General features: G+C 47.2%; 1 protein-coding gene across 4 annotated transcripts in view; it reads left to right on the plus strand.

Annotated features, from left to right (window-relative positions):
* Positions 1–21,821, plus strand: part of LOC135898413 (beta-1,3-galactosyltransferase 1-like) — a 41,906-nt gene extending 20,085 nt beyond the window's left edge. For 3 of the 4 annotated variants that reach the window (XM_065427333.1, XM_070537596.1, XM_065427334.2), the window contains exon 2: positions 20,700–21,821. In XM_065427333.1, coding sequence (XP_065283405.1) covers positions 20,704–21,750 — 1,047 coding nt within the window. In that variant the 5' untranslated portion in view covers positions 20,700–20,703 and the 3' untranslated portion in view covers positions 21,751–21,821. Of the gene's footprint in view, positions 1–5,993; positions 6,402–20,699 lie in introns of those variants that run through there. The other variant, XM_065427332.2, reaches the window with a different exon arrangement.
* Positions 21,822–22,161: the final 340 nt, after the last annotated feature.

Raw genomic sequence — 22,161 nt, forward strand, 5'->3', positions numbered from 1 at the left:
GCACAAGGAAATCGCAGACTGCCTCTGTTTCGTAGTAGTTATGAGAGCGGCAATAATTTTGAGTGTGGTAGCACAACTGCAACTCCGGGAAAACTTGTGATAAAACGAATAAAGTTACACGTTGGACTTGTTGGTGCTTCATAATAAATGCGATTGGCATAGTGCATATAAGACGAGACGAAGAGGCACAGAACTTGTGGGAAGTTGTAAAGTTTACTACGTATCTTAAGAATCGGTAGCAAACCCACGTGCGTTGAGCGGACACACGTAAATTAATATTATTTCCTACATGTTGAGTGCATACTCCACCAAAGTGAACGAGTAGAGATAGAAAAAGAAAGGAGAAAGATAAAAAGTAAGAGTAAATATGTTGCACACGCGGTTTGAGTTTCTTCATTTAGACCAAATTAAAGAAAATGGTCCCTTGGTTCTGACTTCATGCTTTTAGACATTTAGGTTCTGGGAAGCTTTATAAAATTTTGTTCATACTGTTGCCTTCTTTAGAATTGATGGTTTAATATGTCACGCACGCACGCACACACACACACACACGCACACACACACACACACACACACACACACACACACACACACACACACACACACACACAAACACACACACACACACACACACACATCACTAACATACATCATTAACAGTTTTGAGAGTGAGAGAGAGAGCTAATTGTTCTTTCTCTCTCTCTTGCTGGACTCTTGGTGCATATCGAATGGTCCGGCAAGCATGATGTTACACAAGGGTGCTCCTGTTTCCTTTCTGTAGTCGTTTTGTAGAGCTATGCTGTGTGAACCATGCCTGTAGGCGTTGCTTCGTAGTGAGAGAGGGGGGCAGCATCGCCTTTCAGCGGCGAGTCCTCGTTTCGAATTCGTGCCGTCAGCACCAAAACCATCACGCCAATGGCCCCGAGCAGCGCGTCCTACCACTTAGCAGTGTCGTCCTCAGCGCCGGGCACTTGTACTCGACCAAAAGATAGAAAAAAAGAAAGAAGGAAAAAAGCTTGCTAGTCAGCCAGTCGCACGCTGGGATGGCAACTGAGGGATGCCGTGTAGCCCCGGGGTCAGCTCTTGACGCGCTTCGTCGCCGGCAAAGTCGTGCACACAGCACGCGCCTTTCTTTCGGGCCGTCGTTGGTTAAACTCAATGAGCGGAGGAGACTTCGTCGGCGGAGTCGTCCAATGCTCCTTCTTCTGGATATCGCTCGCGCTGTCGCGTCCGGTTGCCCCCCGGGCGCAGCTCGCCCGCATTGGGCATGCACGCAGCAGCTTGATTCGCTTACGCTCGGCCGCTCTAGCAGCGCCGGCGGCGAAGACTGACGAGAGCTGCGTTCTGTTTCTCTAGAAGAGCCGTGCAACGGGGGTGCAGACTGTCGTTCTCGCGTCAGCCAATCGGGCGTTGAGTTCACGATGCCGGTTGCAGGCAAAGGAGGCTCGCGATTGGACGACACCTTGGCTTTTATGACAGCAGGGGCCAGCTCACGCTGGCCCGTCGATTATGCGAAAAGCTTTCACATCCAGACAACTCCGGGAATTCGGCTGCCGATTGGCTAACGCTCGCAACAGCTTACACTCCACTGCACGGTTTTAGCGACGCGTTGTTTATATTTTCAGATGAAGGGTCCGTCTTCCATCGCTCCGGCTGTTCGTGATGAAAGTAGGCTGGATAACTGCGAAGTCGCTGCGCCTAAAGAGCCCGCATGATCTGTCTCTCGCTCCCTTCACTGCGCTCTCTGCATCTTTAACACGGCGGAGTAGTAGTGCGCAACCAAGGGAAAGCTGCAACATTAAACCGGCATCGCCGTCTTAGTTTAACATTGTATCGCTGCGCCCCAGGCGTCGTTATCCGTTTTCTCCGCGAGTTGCCTGCATGATGTCTGCTGTTACGAGCGGTGCTTTCGAGCAACGTCGCATCAGCTTTCACGCGGTCGTATTAACATTCGACAAAAAAAGAAGAAAGCATGCATAAACACCTTAGTCCGTGCCGACGCCATCAGGAACCGCTCTGCTTCTATGTAGTGCTGCACGAATTTAGGGATACATCACCGTCTCGTGCCGGTTCTCTCTGGGCGCGAACTCAACACGAATGTGCAGCGCAACACCCCTTGCACGCTACTCCCCCCATCTCCCAAAGCACATACACAGACGCATGCACGCACGCACATTTTATGGCCGGACGTCACTTGCCAGCTTTGCCCCTTCCGCTCTCGCTGCGCAGACGGCGCGAGGTGTAGAATACGCAAGTGTCTGCCCCGTCACGTGACTGACCGCGAGACGCACCCCTTGCTGTGCAATGTAATTTTTTTTTCTCGAGGAAGAAAAAAGGACGGAAGCGTACGCGGTGCTGGGAGTGCGAGGTTCGCTCGGCGGCGTCCGTAGCCATAATCTGCCAGCACGCGGAGCGTGAAAGTGCTCGTTCATGCGGCTAAGTGGCGAGCGCACTCTTAGCCAAAAAAAGTGGGTGAGAGGGAAAAAAAATAGGGAAGACAGCGCGACTTTGCACGTTCGTGCAAACCGAGGGGGGGGGGGGGGGTTCTGTCCTGTTGTTGCTTTGCTGTCCTTATACCCGAGGGAAGCGAAGCGTTAATGCGCCTGCTTTTTGCGGCTTTGTGCCCCGTGGATTAGGTCGACCGCGTGGTGAGAGCCGCTGGCAGGACGTCCCCCGTGGCTCTCTTCCTGTCTTGCGAACCGTGCATCGATTTACGTCCTCGCCGGGAACGTAATGACATGTAATATGAAAGAGAATAAGCGAGACTCCAGACCGCGGCCATGACACGTGTCGGAGTCGCCATGTTGCCGACTTGGTTCGGCTGCGAATTTCGCATCCTGGCGGTATAACCTGAATTAAAGGCGGAAATTTTCACGACTTCGTGCACGTAGAAAGTGGACATTGCGAACAGCAGGCGTAAAAAGTTTGACTAGGCAAACGTTGATACCGATAGATTCAAGCCACTGCAATGTAGCTTGCTTCCACAGTTGCCGCACAACTGTGCAAAAATGTGCGACTTCGTAAATAATTGAGGTATGCGCGCAGGCTTCGTAGTGAATGCACAGGCAGTGGTGATGCACCTAATTTTTTAAATGACTGGAGCTCGTCCGCAACTGTGCCCTGAAGCACCCACACGACATTCCTCTTCGTCGTATCGGAGTATCTGTTGACATGTACCGTGCCTTTCTAAAGCATAAGTAGGTAGTTCGTCGTAACAGATGCGGATCTTGTCAGAAAACGTAAAACCCTCTCGCTTTACACTTAAATACAAAGAATGGTGAAAAGAAAAAGCCCCGGAGATTACCGGTTTCGCCTTCTGCGAGAACCCGCGTACATTGGCGGTCAAGAAAAGGAACGGCAGGACACAGCAGCCGGTCATTAAGGTTCTGCTTTTCTGCACGGATAATCGCGGTTTCATGAAATGATTTTCCCATTAATCACCGAAGAAATAGTCCATACACGAGGTGCAGACATAATGCAGTTTTGAGATTTTGAAGGCATAAATAATAACGCACTCATTATAATTGAGTGCAGGAATGAAAATGGACTTCGTTTAACAAAATTGACTGTATTGAAACCTGGGTCCGAATTTACCAAGATTTACGTTCCTTAGTAATTTTTGCTATTGGCCGGCCGCTTTCGTTAATGTATGCACGTCCAGCATCAGCGATTAGGTGGAATTTGCTCTTGGAAGCGATTCCAGCGTAATAGGGTTTTTCTGAATGCGGGCACGAATATTTTTCTTCACAAGAACTGTGCGTGATTAGTCGGGCGCCTTTGTTAATAGTATGCTCGCGGTTGCGACTGGCTGGTACTTGTTCTCCCAATTCTCTAGTGTGTGAGCGTCTTTATTTATTTCTTTTCTTTTTCGTTTTGGAAGTCTGGCGTATGAAGTGCTTTGTGAATACAGACCCTGGGCTCATGTTCACAAAAGAATAATTACACCAGAACTGTTCGTAAGAGCAAATGTCAGGCAATCGTGATAGCGTATTGTAAGCGAAGGCGGCCGATCAATAGCAAACAACACTTACGGACGAAAACCATTGCAAATTTTGTCCCGAGCTATCCTGCAGACATGGCCGCCGCCTCACCATGGACAAAAATATCGTTCGTCGATAAAGGATCGTTCTCAGGGTCCACAGGTCCTTGGATCGATTCCCAGCTCGATCAGCTTTGTAGAGTTTTAATCAGTATTGTTTTTTTTTTTCGCCTAACATGACTAACCAATAAAGTCGTATCCACAAAATGATCTTACGCTATAACTTTTTATAAGAGCTGGGGTCGAATTCACGAAGATTTGCAATGCGTTCGTATGGGCTCTTTGCCATTGACCGGCCATCTTCGCTAATATTATCCAGCATCAGATTGGCTGGAATTAACTCTCACGAACAATTATCGTAGTAGCTTCTTGTGAATACGAGTTGAAGAGCTTTGTGAATTCGGCGCCAACTTCTCACGAGATTACGCGGCTGCCTATAATAGGACCCGTGAGGCATTGCGATAACCTTGCTAAGCTTGAATATTGCCTTCTGTAAAATTGAGTGGTTAGGAAAATGTGGGATGTAGATTTAATGTACGCGGAAACTTTTGTCTGTTTACAGCATACTATACAGTGTTCATCATGCGGAACACTATGCCTACGAATAGTCTTATACGAACAATAACAAATTAATAAACGAGAAAAACACTGCCAAAACAAGGTTCCCAGTGTTATAAAGGATGTGTCTTCCACTTAAAGGGACACTAAAGAAAAATATTAATTCGAGCTATATCGAGAGAAAATTCGTCTAAAAGTCTATCGCCGTTTTCTGTATGTCAATATGACAACTTTTGGCCTAGGAAGTTGCTGTCGGAGGGCCTGCTGCTGCTTCTCAATTTCAGTCGCCCGCGCCACAGCGGAGGACCTGACGTAATCTCCACGTGACCGCCCTCTATGCCGTTGTTGTGCATTTTGTAGACTTTTTACTTAACCCTATATACTGAGCGTACTGCTTGGCGGGTGTAGGCGTTCAGCTTGCGTGAGTCGCCATGTGGCCCTGCTTGGGTTCAGGTTACCAGTTATGGTCACTTGAGCCTCCCCTGCCGGAGCCGGCAGTGCTGCCTCGGCCGTTGTAAACAGAGAAAGGCGATGTCGTTCGCAGTGGTGGGTAGGGGTGGCTCCTGGTGAATCAGAGGTGCTACGCATAAGAGATACCATAGTCGACAATAGATGGCGCCACCCCAATTTTCTATTTTTGCCATTTCCTGGCTTACAAAGGCTCCGTTTTCATTACTAATGAAGGATTCGTTATTACACAAGCCTAATCTTTCAATATAGCCCGACTTAATATTTGCCTTTGGTGTTCCTTCAACTTCAAGGGTTACAGAGAAAAGGGAAACGGGGGAAAGAACACAGATATATTTTTTTTCACTTCGGATTCCGATGTGTCTTGGTCAGGGGTTCGTGATTTCAAATGGATGGATTAAGCATGCCCTGCGGAGTCGACTGTCGGGCGAAATTTTTCCCCCCTCTTCGTAATCTCCCGCTGTGTCTTTCAAGGCGAGCCCAATCGATCTGGTAGCGAATCTAATCCATTTGCTCCCAACGTGCCAGAGGCGAAAATAATAATACAAGAAAAAAAGCGAGAGAGAAAGAGAGAGGATCGCGGAAGTCGCGGCGCCAGAGATGAGGAAAGAAATGCATGTATACCATGACGAGGAAAGTGATTACTTGAACGTGAAGGACGCACCGGGCACAAACTACCAGGCTTGAGCAGATAGGTCTTACGGCGCACCGTAGTACTGCAACGCAGAAGGTGGGCGCGAACTGACACAACCGCCGCGGGTAACGCCATGCGTCGCGACTCGAGAACCCGAGGAGGCCTTGGTGACCGTCTCGGTAGAGAGGAGCCAGCGAACGAAAATAAAGAATGGCGAGAAGAAAGGAGGAAGCGGAAAGACAGAGGGAGGAAGGAGGTACGCAGGAGAAAGGAGGTTGCAATTCAGCGACTCTCCGTAGGAAGATGCACGACGCAGAAATCAGCGTCGGCACTCGAAAGCGGCTGCCGCTGCTCTGAATGCCGGCCGCGCTTGCCCCAGCGAGCGAGTGGGTTTCCTCGGCGGTGCAGTACTTGCCGTGGCCTATTGTGGCAGACGCTCTCGTGAGACGTGTTGTTGGGAGGTCATGCGGAGCAACGGCATAGTTGGAAGCGGCCGCAGCACGGGGCGACCGGAAGCGGTGGTCAGCGCAGCCCGCGAAGGGACCCACACGTGCGCCCGTCGCTGGTCCGCATTCAAGAATCGGCGGTGGCTGCGTTGCTCGTCTCCGGTGCCGGTGTCGTGATGGCTCGCGCGCGACGACGTCACAGTGCCAGAAGTGCGGCCGGCGCAGACGACGACGACGACGACTTAAAAAGAACCGAGTAAGAAATTGGCTCGCCCCATAGAGCTTCCTGCAAAAATTACTAGAGGCAACTCAGGCGCTGTAATCGCTCTGCTAGCATTGAATTGATGGCTAGTACACGGATTTGTCCGATCTTCGTGCTTGCATTTAAAGCATACTAAAATAGTTGATAGAATGTTTCTAGGGTGAGCAAGAGAATGTTGGCAGAATGTTACTAGGGCCGCTATTTTGTAGCAAGGCCTTATGCCTTATTCTATGCTATTCTTATCATCAACCACACACGGCCGCCTGATCCCGTTGATAATGTGGTCAGACCGTCGCTCTGACCACTGGCCAAGCGCGAAAAGCAGGAAAAAGCATAGCATCGGAAAAGGCATCGCTACAAAATACCGGCCTAGGATGTTTCTAGGTCGAAGAATAGAATGTTGCTAGGATGCTTCTAGGTTGAGGGACAGAAAGTTAGCTGAAGGTTACTAAAATATTTCTAGGTCAAGCAACAGAAAGTTGACAGATTGTTACTAAAATGTTTTTATATCGAGGAACAGAAAGTTAGCAGAATGTTACTAAAATGTTTCTAAGAACTATGAAGATGGTCCATAAATCCTTGTTTTAATGTCCAAAGCATGTTCATTCATCGTTTGAAGAAAGTTTGTAAAAAAGGCTTTAAATCAATTTCGGTGGATATAGTCGACATGATGTTGGTATGAAGTATTTAAGAAGTTTGAAAACGGTATGAAAAAGTAGACTGTTGGCAGGTTCTAGTAACATTTGTCTAAACAAATTTATTAGAAGTTACTAGAAACATTTGTAAGGGTGTGACTTAAGACACACTTGTGGCTTTATTTACTACGCTTTATCTACCTTTGTCGGCCTGAATTACGAGGCGATTCCATATCTTAAAACGTAGAAGACAATAAGTTTGTTGCGCCCACGCGGAAGGATTGCAAATTGTTGAAATTATAACGCAATATTTTGTTGACATAGAACCATTCGAAAAATAGCGAGGCCACCTGAAGTGAGAAGTACGAAGTTTACGTAAATTCACGCAATCACCCATCCCCTCGCTGGCTGAACTGCAATGCCTGCGGTTCCCATAGACACTAGTGCCAGTATTGCCCCTAGTAATCTTTGTAGGAAACTCTATTGCTCACCCATTCGCCTCTTGGGCGCCTGCTTGTAATAGGGTTACAACTTGCGCTTGGTATTTTCTTGAATATCCTGGCTACTTGACAGACATTAATTGTCCTTTGGGCCTTGTCCAAGTAGTTGAACTGAGCGCCATGGCGCCGCCGACTCATCACTTACGCGCATTCAGAAAAAAAAAAAGAAAGTGCCAGCCTTGACGAAAGCGACTTCGTTGCCGAAGCCAAGGGCTTGGAATTCGGGGCATGCATTCTTCGAGTCTTTTGCGATTCATGCTGCGCAAGTCGCTGTTTCATTTCGCTTTATTTTCCAGTCTTTGCCTTTCCCGTCCCTCTGTTTGAATCTGCCCCAGTCAAGGAGAAGTGTCACTTAGTCAAGCGAGAGTGGAATTCCCTTTCATGTTTTTCTGTCACAGTTCAGTGACTCTTCCTGTATGTATGTAGGTTACCTCGAACACACACACACACACACACACACACACACACACACACACACACACACACACACACACACACACACACACACACACACACACACACACACACACACACACACAAACACAAACACAAACACACACACACAAACACACAAACACACACACACACACGCGCGCGCGCGCGCACATACACACACACACGCACACACACACACACACACACACACGCACACACACACACACACAAAAAAAAGAAGGCCTACAAGGTTTACTCGTATTACGTCTCTAGAAATGAATTGTTTGCCCAGGTCGACATCATCTATAAGAAAACTTAACTTATTTACTAAATAAACTATTTACATTAATTACCTTCCTAGTTAAAAACTCTAGCGCACATGTTTATATTATAAAGTTGGAGGGAATGGTCGTAGTCTAGTTACATGCTTCTAAATTTCGGAATGGTCCTGTAGACCGGTATATAAGTGACGTCAAATTATTCGTCCAGTTTATCTGATTGCAGGATGCGGCACCCCTAAACGTGGCTCTCCGTCCAACGACTCCGTGACGTAGAAGTGTGACGTAAAGCCAAGGTGTCGTCGCACTTCCCTCTTCCCCTGAGCTTGTTCCGGCTGGCGCTTTGCGCAAATCCCAATTCTGCGTACAGTCCCTTTGGCAACAGGGCTGATGCGGACAGCTTTATCGTGCGGTGTGGAGAAGCTTCATTTTACGTCGCCTTACTACGTCACAGGGGGGGGGGGGAGGGTGCTGCACCACGAGCTGCACTTTGCGCGACCGCACGCGTAATGAAGTCAACTGAGCGAGCAATTTTTCGCCAGTTACGTCGGGATATACCGCCATTTTGGAGTGTAGAAACACGTAACTGTGACTTTTACGAGGGTTACCTTTGACTTTCTAATAATAAAACGTGCGCCGTAATGTTTGTAACTATGAAGTTAAATATCCTGATTACTTAATGTATTCAATGAATCGCTTTGATTTTTCTTCTACATGATGTAAGCCTGGGCAAATAATTTATCTGTAATGACGTAATTTGAGTTAATGTTGTAGGTTGTTTTATAACAAGAAGAGTGTTCGAATTAAAAAATAAAGGAAGAGAGAAACTGCATGTTGCAGCAAGGTGTCTTCCGCTGCTATGTAACATTCAAGCCATGTAACATGCAATATATCTTGACTTTGCACTGTGAAGAAGTGGACCCTGAGTTGTATGACTTCTAGAGCAAACCAGTCGTGCCATCTTGTATTTGTTTCCTGAAGAGGCCATCTGCGTCCTTTTGTGTTAGGCTTTACACCCTCGAACGCGCTTTTGATTTTATGGAAGTTAGGAGGAATTGATTTAATGTCAAAATTTCAGCCATGAAATAATTTTAGTGTTCCTATTGTACATGTGAATGATACGAGTATTTTTCATGGTGACATGGGACGAAACTTCCAGCGACTTGCAGTAGGATTCAGTTTCATTCGATTGGTTTGTAAGGCGTTTTTTATTTTGCATTTGTATCATACGAACAATTCGCACGAAAACATGAAGATTTCGACCAAATAGCCCAACTAAAAACAAGTAAGAAAAGAAAAGCACTGGTAACTATACGACCACAGGGGCATTCAGCAAATGTGTTGATGCGTCTAAGGGTTGCTCTGTAGCTAGCGCTGTTTTTGTAATGAACATTTTTATTAAACCGACGCCTAACTAACAAAATGCAGATTTAGTGCCGCTACACATGGTCGTTTTATGAAAGCTTGACTTCGAGCCTGTTATACCCGATCAAGCTTGGTACTTTCATCGCGTGCGAAACGGTGAACAAAGATCGGCTTCAGCTATCATCCATACTTCCCTCGTGCAAGTGGGATATTATTGTTATTCTTGAGCGCATCAATCAAATCTTGGCATTATGGCCCTATCGGATTAATGAAGTCACAAGATGCAATAGTAAATTTACGCCAGACACTCGGTAGCTGATTACTGATACCGTAAATTTGATTGTCCTAATCAACCGACGGTGTTCTATACGTTAGCGGGTACCTTTCTTTCTTTCTTTCTTTGCGTGCATTGCTTTCGGACGGATGCGACCGCCATGACCAGGAATCGAACCCATGTCCTCTTGCTGCCCCATAGACGCCGAGCCAAAGGGGCGGCTGAATAATTTCCTTCCTTGTTAATAAGGAAAGAAAATACAAAAAAGCTATAAAAACATACAAACTCCTCACAACATCGACAGAACAGCAGGCCATAAATTGTTCCGCGAAGTAGGCACCACCCCTTCCAACTGCAAGCCGTCTTTTAAAGATGTAACCTATCTTTCAAAATACCGCGATGACCGCGCACGTCTTATTTCCGAAGCTTTCCACATTCATGTTAGCGGCGAAGCATGTGTAAGCCTTGCCTCTATTTCGCTCCTTCCGAAGGAGATTGCCTTCCTGTCGCATTAATAGCATTTTTCTCCCCTGTGCATGCTGAACTTATGTTGATTCTGTGCTTTGGGATAGCGGCGCAGTATATGCTTGCTGACTGAAAGAATAAAGGCACTAGGTTGTTAGACAGCGCTGTTGTCTGCGTCCCTCTCCTTGTTCTGCTGTTTAGCGCTCTTTTACTGCTCGTAATCATGAACCAACCACCCCAAATGCGTACTCTTCTGCAAATATAAGCTGTTTAGTCACAGGTGCCTTGTTGCAGACATGACAGGTGTCGGTGCTCTTCCGCAGCAGTCACATGGGGAGAGGGTGGTAAGAGAAAAGAAGGTATATATTACATGGGCGATCCACCACAGGATTTAACCCTTCAGACGTCCCAAAGTTCTTGCGCAAAAAAGCTCAAAAAAGCTGTAATAAGTGTATTGTAGTTTCCGGACTGTGGTCCGCAGGGGTCCACAAGTGGCCACAGGGGTCAATTTGGGCTTGGAATAAAACATTTACTTAGAGAGTCCGCATCGGCTGTGTGGTCCGCTGGGAAGAACTTCAGCGGAAAGTGACTTTGGTAGCTTGTCTGTAAATACCGTACAGGCACGGCCACTGCTAGCGGGAACACGGGAGCTCGTGGCAGGGATCGGCGGAGCGCCACCACCGGCGCCTCGGGAAGCAGATGACATGCCGGGCTTTTCGCCAATCGCTTTGATTGCGCCTGCGCCGTAAGACTTCATGAGGCGCCGGTAGTGGGGCACTCCGCGGAACTACGCGACGGGCTCCGTGTTCTCGCTAGCAGTGGCCGCGCCTGTACATTAAGTAAGCGAAAATTTATGGTCAGGCGATAAAAGCTGGGTGCTTCATTAGACTGCACATAGAAGTAAATTCTAAAATCTTTCAAAATCACTCTAGTTGGGGCTGCCAGAACAAATGCCATGCATGTCAGATTTGACGAATGGCTCCTCACTATTTTCATCAGCTTCAGAATCTTTAGTTCTTACACACGCTCGACTAGACCGAGCTTGAACAATTCCGTGAAACCTGTTAGCATTTTCCGCGCCGTGACGACTAATCTTATGTGTTGCGCATATATGAGGTGACGTATAGATGCGTTGCGGGGTGCTATAAACCAGGTGCTAGCATGGACTGAAAACATTGCTCCTGCTCAGTGGCAATAATGTTGGAGCTTATCTCGCTGAGTGATTAAGCCCAGAAACATTTGCAGGCGCAGCCTGGCTTTGCCTTTGTCAAGCGCGCCTCCTGCCTGAAAAATAAAATCAAGTATAGTCCGCGCCCATTGACAGTCCGCAAGCCACGAAAGCACACGTCTTTTGCACTGGTTCTTTCGTGTTGGCAGTAAAAGTGCGACCACCATCGACAACCATGCAGACGAGCGAAAGGGCCGAAGAGAGCTACTGGCTTTAAAAGTCTGCGCAGGACATAATTCGGTGTTGAAATTTGGGCTTGTTGGTATATAATCTCGATGGTCTTTCATTGCATAACAACCAGTAGGAGGGTGCAGAGACGGAACAATATACAAACCGCACAGCGGTAACGTCCAACAACGGTCTTACTTCCCGAAAGAGAATAAAAAAAACGACCGATATTTTTACCTCCCCCTCCCCCCCTTTGTGTCACAGGCAGGTGTTAACTCACAGTGCTATCACGTTCTTTCAGCGTTCGTTTTGTGAGCACTTTGTGTGTACACGTGCTTGTGACGTAAAGTGCGAGAGGTAGAGGTTTCGTACTTTCCAGGAAGCTAACGCTGTATGTGTGTCTTGTTCCTTCTCTTGGACCTTGTACACACACATAAAAGAAAAAGCCCTTCAACTGGACATTGAGAACACTGCGATGGTTTAGAAAAGCGAGAATTTACGTGTCGTGGATGGGGTTTGGCGTCACGCCGCCTTATTGCTACGCGCAATACATGCATGAAAAGCATACATAAATTTCTGCACGAAGAAAGTGCACTCGGTGTTGACAACTCTGGCCCTCGGACAAGGCTCAAGCTTCGTGCACTAACGGCCAGTCATTTCAATATGCTACTCCATTCATTGCTGTTCTAGAGCCTTAATAAGAATTTTTTTCTCGTTCCTTTAGGCAAAGTTTGTGTGGCCCAGCAGCCTTTTCTCAAGATGCTTGGCAATTCCGAACGCAGTAGTTACATACTACTTCCGAAATGAACGTTTCTTCTGCTTGCGTAGCGGTTTCAGGCGCAGACGCACCCAAACTCAGCACTCAACTCAGCTTGCTGCGTTACTCTGCATTTTTGAAGCGCGGTCGCTGCTCAGAAAAGTTAAGAAATTGAATCGAGAACAACGTAGAAGTATAAATTAAAGCGGGAGTCGAAAAACTGAAAGAAAGGTACCTGTGGCTTCTTCGTTGTGCACGCTCAAATGCGAGGTGAAGGCGCGATTTTACGGAATGAGGAAGGGCTTTGCGAAAGAAAGGGAACCGGCACGGATGTCTCTTTGTGTGCTGAGGTCGCGGGCTCATAAAACACAGCATTGTGGCGGTTCCTTTTGAAGGTGGCCTCGAGCGTCTGCGGTCGTCCTTTATTTCATTTTTTTTTAAATTTCTTTCTCGTCATTGCTGCTGCTTTACTGACTGCTCGCTATGAGGACAATCTGGCTGGAAGCGCTATGTGCCTCTATGTGGGTTTCTGTGGGCGAGTGAACAGTCAAGCACTGGCAGCTGCAGCGACGGTTGAAGGAAAGAGCTGTTTTTTTTTATGACCGCGCACTTTATTGTAAATTTGGTTTTCTCTGCGCTTGAGCAAGGTCATTGAAGAAGCAAGGTAAGAAAGCCACGTCAGAGACAAAATCTTATGCACGGACTACAACGGTGCACATTTATCCGGTAAAAATGCAAACGAGTGAAATGGCTCAATCTAAAATTTTCATTTGACATTGTGGACACAGGCGTCAAGAGCATAGACAAAAAGCCGAGTATAATTGACTTGTCCGGGATCATGTCCCCCACCGGAGATGTGCATTGTTAAAGGAAGCCCATCTAACAGAATGGTCGGCTGCAGCAAACATGCAGTGAATGAAGGAAGGTATATCAGGAAATCAAAGGTGGCAGTTCTGCAGGCAATGAACATGAACGAAAAAAATGGCAATCGGTGTACAGCATAACAAAACAAATTATAATGGTAAAGAAAATATTCTCCCTTGCTCCTCACTACGCGATACACCACAAACAATAGCACAAACTAAAATACTAAATAAACAGTGTAGTAGTGCACAGGGAAAAACGGTAACGTAAATTTCTGCTGGTGAGCTCCGCATTAGGCGGAAAGACCTTATCGCACCCATCCCGTTCGACCCCGTTTCCGTCAGTACAGCCACGCAACTAATATTCCGTTGCGTTGATGCAACGGCTGCTCCACCTCCCGGAGGCGCTTGCGTGCTGTGGTCGTTTCCTGCTACGCGGGCAGAAAACGCGACTAAACAGAGCGATTACTCCGTGCGCGATAGATCTTGTTACCTTACTTGTTTGAGCCGCCATCGTGTAGACGTTTGTCTCGCAGAGGGCGCTGGAAACTGATGACGTAAGGCCAAGTGCGGAAGCATTTGCATTTGGCGGTTGTCTCGGGCCGTTTGCCTTATATTGACGGCGGAAATGTTATTGTCGGGAGACCGGATCACAAACTAATGGAACCAAGATAAGTCATAGCTGGCTGCATAGTTGTATCCACCCTCGCACGTAGAATGTGTCTGATCAGCAGCATTACAGAAGCTTTGGTATAATGAGAAAATTGCGCAGATTTGTTATGTATGCTGAAGTTGATATATTTCGACCAAATTATTTGACGGAAGTATAACCAGCGTACCGATTTGAGCACGTAATGGCTCTATGAATTGGCGCAATTGGGCCCGTTAGACGGGTAGATGAGTGCAGAGCCGAATAAATCGCCGAGTCTGGTGTCTTTTCCTTTTGTTTTGTTTTGTGTGTGTGACATTTATACACATCTATAGACGTCCCTTGAGCTTAAGAAACAAACACCTTTGCGTGACTGTTGTCTCCAGATCGACATTTTCAATAGGCATCGTATGTGTCTCGTCTATAGACAAAAATAAAAGTATATTAAAAGCCACACGCAGAGAGAGAGAGAGAGAGAGAGAGAGAGAGAGAGAGAGAGAGACCCGGGGGTTCTTTATTTAATACTGGTTTGCCTAGCTTGCTGTTCCAGATGGGTATGATGAAAAATGAAATTATATGTATACACTGCATGCCAAAGACACATAACACGCACAAAACACGTCACAACACTACAATATGTATATAGAGAGGTTGCAGACTGCTTCAAATGATTTTTAATGCTGAAGGCAGGCTTTCTCAGAGTGCCGCAACTCTAATAAAAGTTTGATAATCTCGCTGATCTCACGATTCATCGGTTCGCCGCAGACAGGTGATAACGATCATCAAACTACATTTGAAGCATCACCTAGGTATGTTCTCTACATAATTCACCACGTAAAGATTCTGCGCTCACTTTTGTTTATTCGCGCGTTTGCTCTCTTTCTCCACCCATTCTTTCCTTGTTTATTTCCAACCTTATCACTTTCCCAGCTTAGTGTAGCAAACTGGAAGCATCTTTTTAGGTTAGCTCCCTGCCTTTCCCATCAAATCTCTCTCTCTGTATCTCTGCACCTGTCTCTTTCTCTCTCTGCACTCCTGCTCGTACTGAGATTGAACCGCAGCACCCCCGGATCTCGTCATGTGCAGTCTAGCGACTAAGCTATGAGGAACCGTGTTCTGGACAGATCACCTTTGGGGACAATTTCACTCTTCTGTGACCTTATGGTCCGCGATACACGGTACTGAAACGACAGGTGCCTTTTCAAAACGCACGGAAACTATGAAACGGGAAAGTAATGTCCCGACACGTTGTCTGCCATTTATTTCCTCATATCTCATTCAGATGGCTTAGCCCACCAATGCGCACTCCCACTCCATTATCTTAAAACCACGACTCTCTTCGACAGTGATTTATGTAGGGGCCTGTGTAAGGCCACGCAGGTGCTATAGCACCTACGTAGCACCTATGGCACAAATGAAGCACAAATGAAGAGGCAAATATATTTACCTCTTCATTTAGTGCGTGCTAATACACTTCATATCTGTACAAGTTATGAAAAATCTCCCCAAGACGTGGTCTGCGGTGTTCTTGTGTGTAGTTTTCGCAGAATTGATGAATGCAGCGCTGCACGGACGAAAAATTCGTGATTTCGTGATTGTGTTTGCTCTCTTCGTTTAAATCGAAGCTTTTTTAGCGCCCCTCCCCAAGACTTTCCTGACCACGGCTGCTGTCTTGCCAAATAGACACGTGAGCCTCACGTGGCCTAGCACGTGCGTGACAGGCCACGCTCGCGGCAGAACATGTGTGCGCGCATCAGCTCCCATTAGGTCACGGACGCAGGAATGAAACGGCAAGAATAAGGGTCAGCCTCATACCGCCGTCTCTCGCGTCGAACTTCACTCAGCACATATCTGTCCTCACCATTCTGCCCCTCGACAAACATCCCTTTAGTCCTCGGGACGTCGACGCAGTGACGTCCCGACGTCACTGCGTCGACGTCTCAGTGTGTGCATTCGCACGAACTGCTGTTTGCATCTCGGTTTAGATTGCGAACGATGTCGCGCATAAGAGAAAGAGAGAGAGAGAAACAACTTTACTGGTCCATTATGAAATGAAACGCGTTACGCGTCTGATGGGGTGGCTCCCTCTTCGCGGGCTCCATATACTTCCAGGGCCACCTGGCCCCTGTGGATCAGTCGGAGCTGGTCTTCCAGGGCGGGGCTGGACAGCATGATCTCCCATCGCTCGTAAAGGGTGGGGATAGCAGGGGGTTAGTTATGAGTATAGGGGGGGGGGGTGTCTATGGAAAAATTGCACTCTCCTATGACGTGCCGAAGGATGCCTAATGCATTGCAGTGAGGACATGTGTTCTTGTATCTCTCTAGGTATATTTTGTTCTGGAGGCAGGGGTGGGGAAAGGATCCTGCCTGGATTTGCCTGTATGTTGTTTGTTCGGCTCTGGTCAAGGAGTGGTGGGGTTGCGGGAATGTCTTCCTGCGCATAAACATAAACATTGCGTCGCATTAAAATAGGGACCTGCACGATGTATAAACGTGAACATTTCATGAGAGCACACCTTGCATGGATGACAATATACACAATTGTACCCATCTCATTTAGTTTCACAGCTTTGTGTAACCGTTTCACAGAGCTTTGCTTCAGACAGATTCATGCATGTGTGTTGGATGTACATAATTTTTATTCTTCTTGCACTTCTTGCTCCATGTGAAATTCATACAGTGAACTAGCCCCGGTGCAGAATACGTGAATCTCCCCAGAGTAGGCGATATAAAGCTGACTAGGTGTAAATAAGGTATATGTTTCTGTTTCATATACCTTTGGCGTTATGCCTTTTTCTTTGTTTTTTTTTCTTTGAGTAAGTTACACCTATTTCTGACCGCACTTGCCAATGATTGGTTTTTACGAACATTGAGTGCATTTATATATGGGATGTTTCCACCCCTGTAACAGCCCTACACAGGGCTGTTTAATTAAACCTTTTCTTGTTGTACGTGTACAACAATAGTACGCGCACTGAGTGTGTTTATATATGTGATGTATTCGTTCCCGTAATATCCCAGCACGGGACTGGCAGTATTAAGGAAAGAATGAAAATAATTAGATCAACCCTATCTCTCGTACAACCGCCAGCAGCATTGTGGATGCCGACAAAGTGTAAAGTAAAGCTCGCCAGCCACAATCGGATATGATCGAGAAACCACGCAGTTACCTCGCTCAGCAGAGCAAAAAGTTCCTCGCCTACAAAGTTTTTCTTGCCACTTCAGTTCTCTCTAGCAGTTATCAAGAGAGCAAAACTGAGCATGCGAATGTATTTGCGGATTTACAAAGTCATATATTTGTGAGCGCCTTTTTATTCGTTTTATTGGGCTAATGCGCTGCTACTCTTGCTAAAGCAATATATAAAAAAAGCAAGGTGCATAGCATGGTCGAAACATGAAGTTTGTGCATTTCTTTTTTCATTTTGCTGTCACACGTAGCTCACGACTTTCGATGTCATGTTCTCACCGTCTTCACGAAAGCGGAACGCATTTTAGACCTTGCTAACGTTCGGGGTTTTGTGCTCGGCAAAGCGTCCGATTATAGCCTGTGGTGTATAAACTTCGTTCTTCCAAAACTTTTGTTTCTTCCCCAGGGTGAAGTTAATTTTCAAAAAAGCAGCTGTACTGTATACCATGCAGGAGGAAGCTTATTTTGCAAAGGCGAAGTCGCTTTTCCTTCTTTCTTTCTTTTTCATTTGTGGAACAGAGATACAGAGCAGAGAAAGGCTCTTGCATAACTCGCAGTTGGAAGCTTAACAGGAGTGTTGCCTCCTAGATTCTCAGCCCATCGCGGTGGTGCCGCGCGTACGCAGCCAGCTCGGCGAGGCGCGAGAAAGGCGGCTGGTGTTGATAGCGGCTCCGCAGGCATCCAACGTGCTCGCTCTTCCAAGACGAAATCCAGTCGCCGATAAGCCTTGCGTGGGAAGCGAACCGTTTCGATACGCTCGCCTCCTCCGTGCAGTTCGTTCCCTTGCTTTTTCTCTCTCGCTCTTTTCTTTTTCTTTTTGTACACTTTTCGGAAACTTTTCCACAGCAATGTATACGAGTACAGCGATCCCAGCGAAGGAGCTCGAATCGTACGAAGAAATAATGTTGTGGGCTGGGGGTGGGGGGCAGCGCAGGGTCAAAGGAGATAAGGAAGTCAGGGAGAAGAGTTTGCTCTCTTGTTTAAGGGCATGGGCCGAAGGCTCGCGATTTCTCAAAATTTTCATATAGTTATTTCGTAACCTTACTGAGAACCACCTGCTATGAAAAAGCACCTGGCGGAGTGAAAAAAAAAGAAAAGAAATGCGACGATTGGAAGGCGTTTTGGATCTGTGGTCTTGGCAGCTTGAGTCTTTTTATTCATTTCAATATACCTTACAGCCTCCATCGCTGCAGTTAGTAAGGGGGGCATCAGAAGAAAGAAAGACAATTGGAAAACAATCAAGGCAAAGTGTAATACAGCCGTACACCAAGAGACGGGAACCGCAAAAAGGCTTAAAAACATGATTGCAAAACAGGGTTAGAAGTGAAGGCATTAAAGAAATATATACTATGAATACTCAGAGTTTAAAATAAAGAAAAGAAGGTCGGGGTAACGCACAAACCATCACATAATTTAGCATACACGTTGCTCGCGCACATAATCAAACGTGGTATGCAAAAAAGCGTTGTCTGAAAAGCATGCCAACGCAGTTGCTGCACAAGTCTCAACTCGTGAAATTTGGAGCCACTCTATAACCAGAGTTTTAAAAGATTACTCCAAAGGCGGATGATTTTTACATCGTTGTATAGAACATATGTGAGTCAATGGTCATCTTTAACATCAGCTGTGGTGCATAAGGTCTGCCATGTCGCTGAAACGGTTATCTGATTTAATTAGTTAGCAGAGTATACTAGCACCGCAAAATAATTTGTGGTAAACCAGGAATTGAGTGTTTACAAAACTTTTAAGTGCAGTAGGCGGCATTATTCAAGATGACTTTCATTACAGAACTTAGCTGGAGTTCCTGCATGATACGAAATTGCATATAAGTACTGCCGTACAGGTCGACGATAAGAGCATCCCAAAGCAGTGAAACAGCTTCACTCGTTGGCGTGCCCATCATACTATTTCTGTGGCACCAAGGGACTCGGCCGATCAAAAGCCTCACTAGTACCTCGTATTCGCGTGCAGTCAGAGTGAACGCCGACGCAGCGACACGAGCTGCGACTGTCGCCCTCATCGACGTGTTCGTTCTGTCACGCTCATAGGGATATGAAGTGCCACTTGCGAAAGTGCCCAGGAGTAGCGGAACTGCGCGAGACCCTCCTTGATTGACTGAAGTGTAGAGCGGCTCCGTGCACTAAGGTAACGGACGCAATCTTCCTGCATAGACACTGGATTTTCATGAGAGAGCGGTTTCACCTCCTCATGAAGTTTATTAAAAATACTTATCTATTCAACGAGGGGTGACGCTAAGCGAGTAATGCTAAACGTCACAAATCGTTGATGCAGTATATAGTATGTTGCAGCAGGGGGTGAACTTGGTGGGGTGGTAGCATTAAACCTCTGTATGCTGCGAGAAACTGTTTTATCCCCGTACGTGTTAATCCCCGCACTCTAAACGAAGGCGCTCGGGCGGAGCAAATTGCTGGCATGCCTCTGCGAGGCTAGATCTGCTCATAGCTAGCACCCTCGTCCTCCTCCTGCTACACCTAGCTATATGTCTTTGTTTTATTGCTAGACCTTAAGGCAGCTCACCATGAATTAAATAAATAGTGCACTCCACGACTGACCGTCGCAAAATCGACGAAATGGTTATCGCATGCATCGCTACCATGACTGGCGTGCGTGCAAATGTACAACGTTTAGATGGGTTCTTGTGAAGGATAACCGAATATCATAAATCACTTACCTACAAGTGTGAAAGAAGTTATTAACTCGAAGCCTGGCGTTCTGTGGCCATTCCTCCGCCCTTTCCCTTACACCTTCGTCGGTAGGCCGCCTTCTAAGCTCATCATCTCATCGTCAGATTAACCTCCACCACATGGCAAAGAAAACCAAACTTAGGCTGGCACGACTACTGAGTATGGAACTTCTGAATACGTCAATGTGCATTCAGAAACTCGACGCTGACGTGTACCGACACTTTGAGACTCTTAGAGAACTAGCGTCACTGAATGTTTGTTGTTGTTCGAAATGGTGATTGGGGTGGGAGGGCTGCCGTTCATGAACAATCGTTTGTTTGCTGGGGCTACATTAGTTGATTAAGGAGAGGAAAGAACGCGACCAACACTGCAGATGAATGTTCTTTTACTTTAGGTCAAAAGTACAGGATGCTGGTTTCTTTGTTTGGTGTGGACAAAGAGGCTGCCATGGTTTCCGCTGATTCATAAACTGCAATTAGCGCATGTTTCAGCAAGTTACGGCAATTACAGCATGAACTGCAGATTCACGTAGCAACTAATGCTCTGGGATCTTCCCCGCGGTACATGGATAACGTTTTATATTGTGCTAATGGTATACACTCGAGAATGCACATGCGTAAAGATCTGATTTACTCTTTCACTTTAAAAAGCGGTCTGTTTTCGTTGTAAAATCATGATGACGGTGGTTGCTCTGTAGATTGAGCGTAGAGTGAAAAATGCTTGAAACATTGACTTGCAACCCTACTAATGTCTGGCTATTTTCCTCTGACTCCATTTTTGCAGAATTATGGCTTTTCGACGGCTACCGCGATGGCTCAGCAAGCTGCAGACTTACGCCATTCTCGCTGGCTGCCTGGCACTTCTCATCCTCTTCAGGTCATTCCGGACAGAGGACCAGGAGGGCGACAGAGAGATCGTTGACGAGGACCTTTTCATCGCACCTCAACATTTTAAAGACCTTGCTGAAAACGAGGTAGTCGTGCACGAAGAACTTGATGCGCTCCCGGAGGAAAGGGTGAGCAGCGAAAACCCCTACGTTCACCCGTACGTCATCGATGCGTCGCACCTATGTCGGAGCTTCGAAGATGTGCCGAGGCGCTTAATATTCGTGGCGAGCGCTCCGAGCCACCGGGAAGCTAGGAACGCCATACGCGATACTTGGGGACTCCACTCGTACGTGGCGAATCGAAACGGCAAGGTACTATTCTTGCTGGGACGCTCCGCATATGACATGGAAATCAAGGCCGAGTCTCAGGTCAACGGGGACATCGTACAGGGCAATTTCACGGACAGCTACAACAACCTGACGCTCAAGAGCGTCATGATGCTTCACTGGACGCGCTCCTTCTGCCCAAACGTCGAGCACGTGATGAAGACGGACGACGACGTGTACGTGAACCTGGACAACCTGGTTCACCACTTAGAGCAGGAGATGGCCGACCAGAGGCGCTGGATCCAGGGATGCGTCAAGAGGCACGCCGCTACGCCGCTTCGGTCTGCCGGTGCCGGTCAGCCTCTGAGCCCGGTGGACGTGGGGACACTGCCCAAGGCGCACCCAGACTTTGTGGCGGGAGCGGGGTACGTCATATCCGGTGACCTGGTGGAGGACCTGCTGGTGGCTTCGGCGAGGGTTAAGTGGGTGCCCGTAGAAGACGTGTTCGTGACGGGACGGTGCGCTGCCTTGGCCGGTGTGAAGCCAGAGACTGACGATAGGTTCAGCTGCGGCCGTCCGGTGAAGGAGCCTTGCGAAATGGCTCACGCGTTCACGGGGCACGGAATGACGCCTGAGCTGATGAGAAGGACATGGGATGCGATGCTCAGTGGCTGTTCGTGACACTTATACCGGTTGCAAAACTTTTCGTAACCTGAGCATTTAAAGCAGTAAAATGCAGATTCTCACGAGACTGGGGTGCACGTGATGATTGATTTGCCCATGCGCAGGATGAGAAATTCGTCAAAAGACGGATAACTTCCGCAGGTGCCGCCGAATGGTAAGGCTAGACAGTGAAGGCGTACGCATGCTGTTTGAAGTTTGACATGGGTTCCCATGACGAGTACTGTACCCGTCATCATATCACGACAGAGCTTTTGTATCTTATGCTGTCTCATTTCGGTTGTGGACCAATGTCAGGCAGCGAAGTTTGGTGCTGTGTGATCTAGCTTTTTTCTACACCGGGTGCCTTTGTGAAGCTCTCACTTGCCTTAATTTTTAGTGAACGCGAGGGAGCTATGTGCGGTGATGGTT

Source organism: Dermacentor albipictus, chromosome 4 (genome assembly GCF_038994185.2).
Source record: "Dermacentor albipictus isolate Rhodes 1998 colony chromosome 4, USDA_Dalb.pri_finalv2, whole genome shotgun sequence".
NCBI lineage: Eukaryota > Metazoa > Arthropoda > Arachnida > Ixodida > Ixodidae > Dermacentor > Dermacentor albipictus.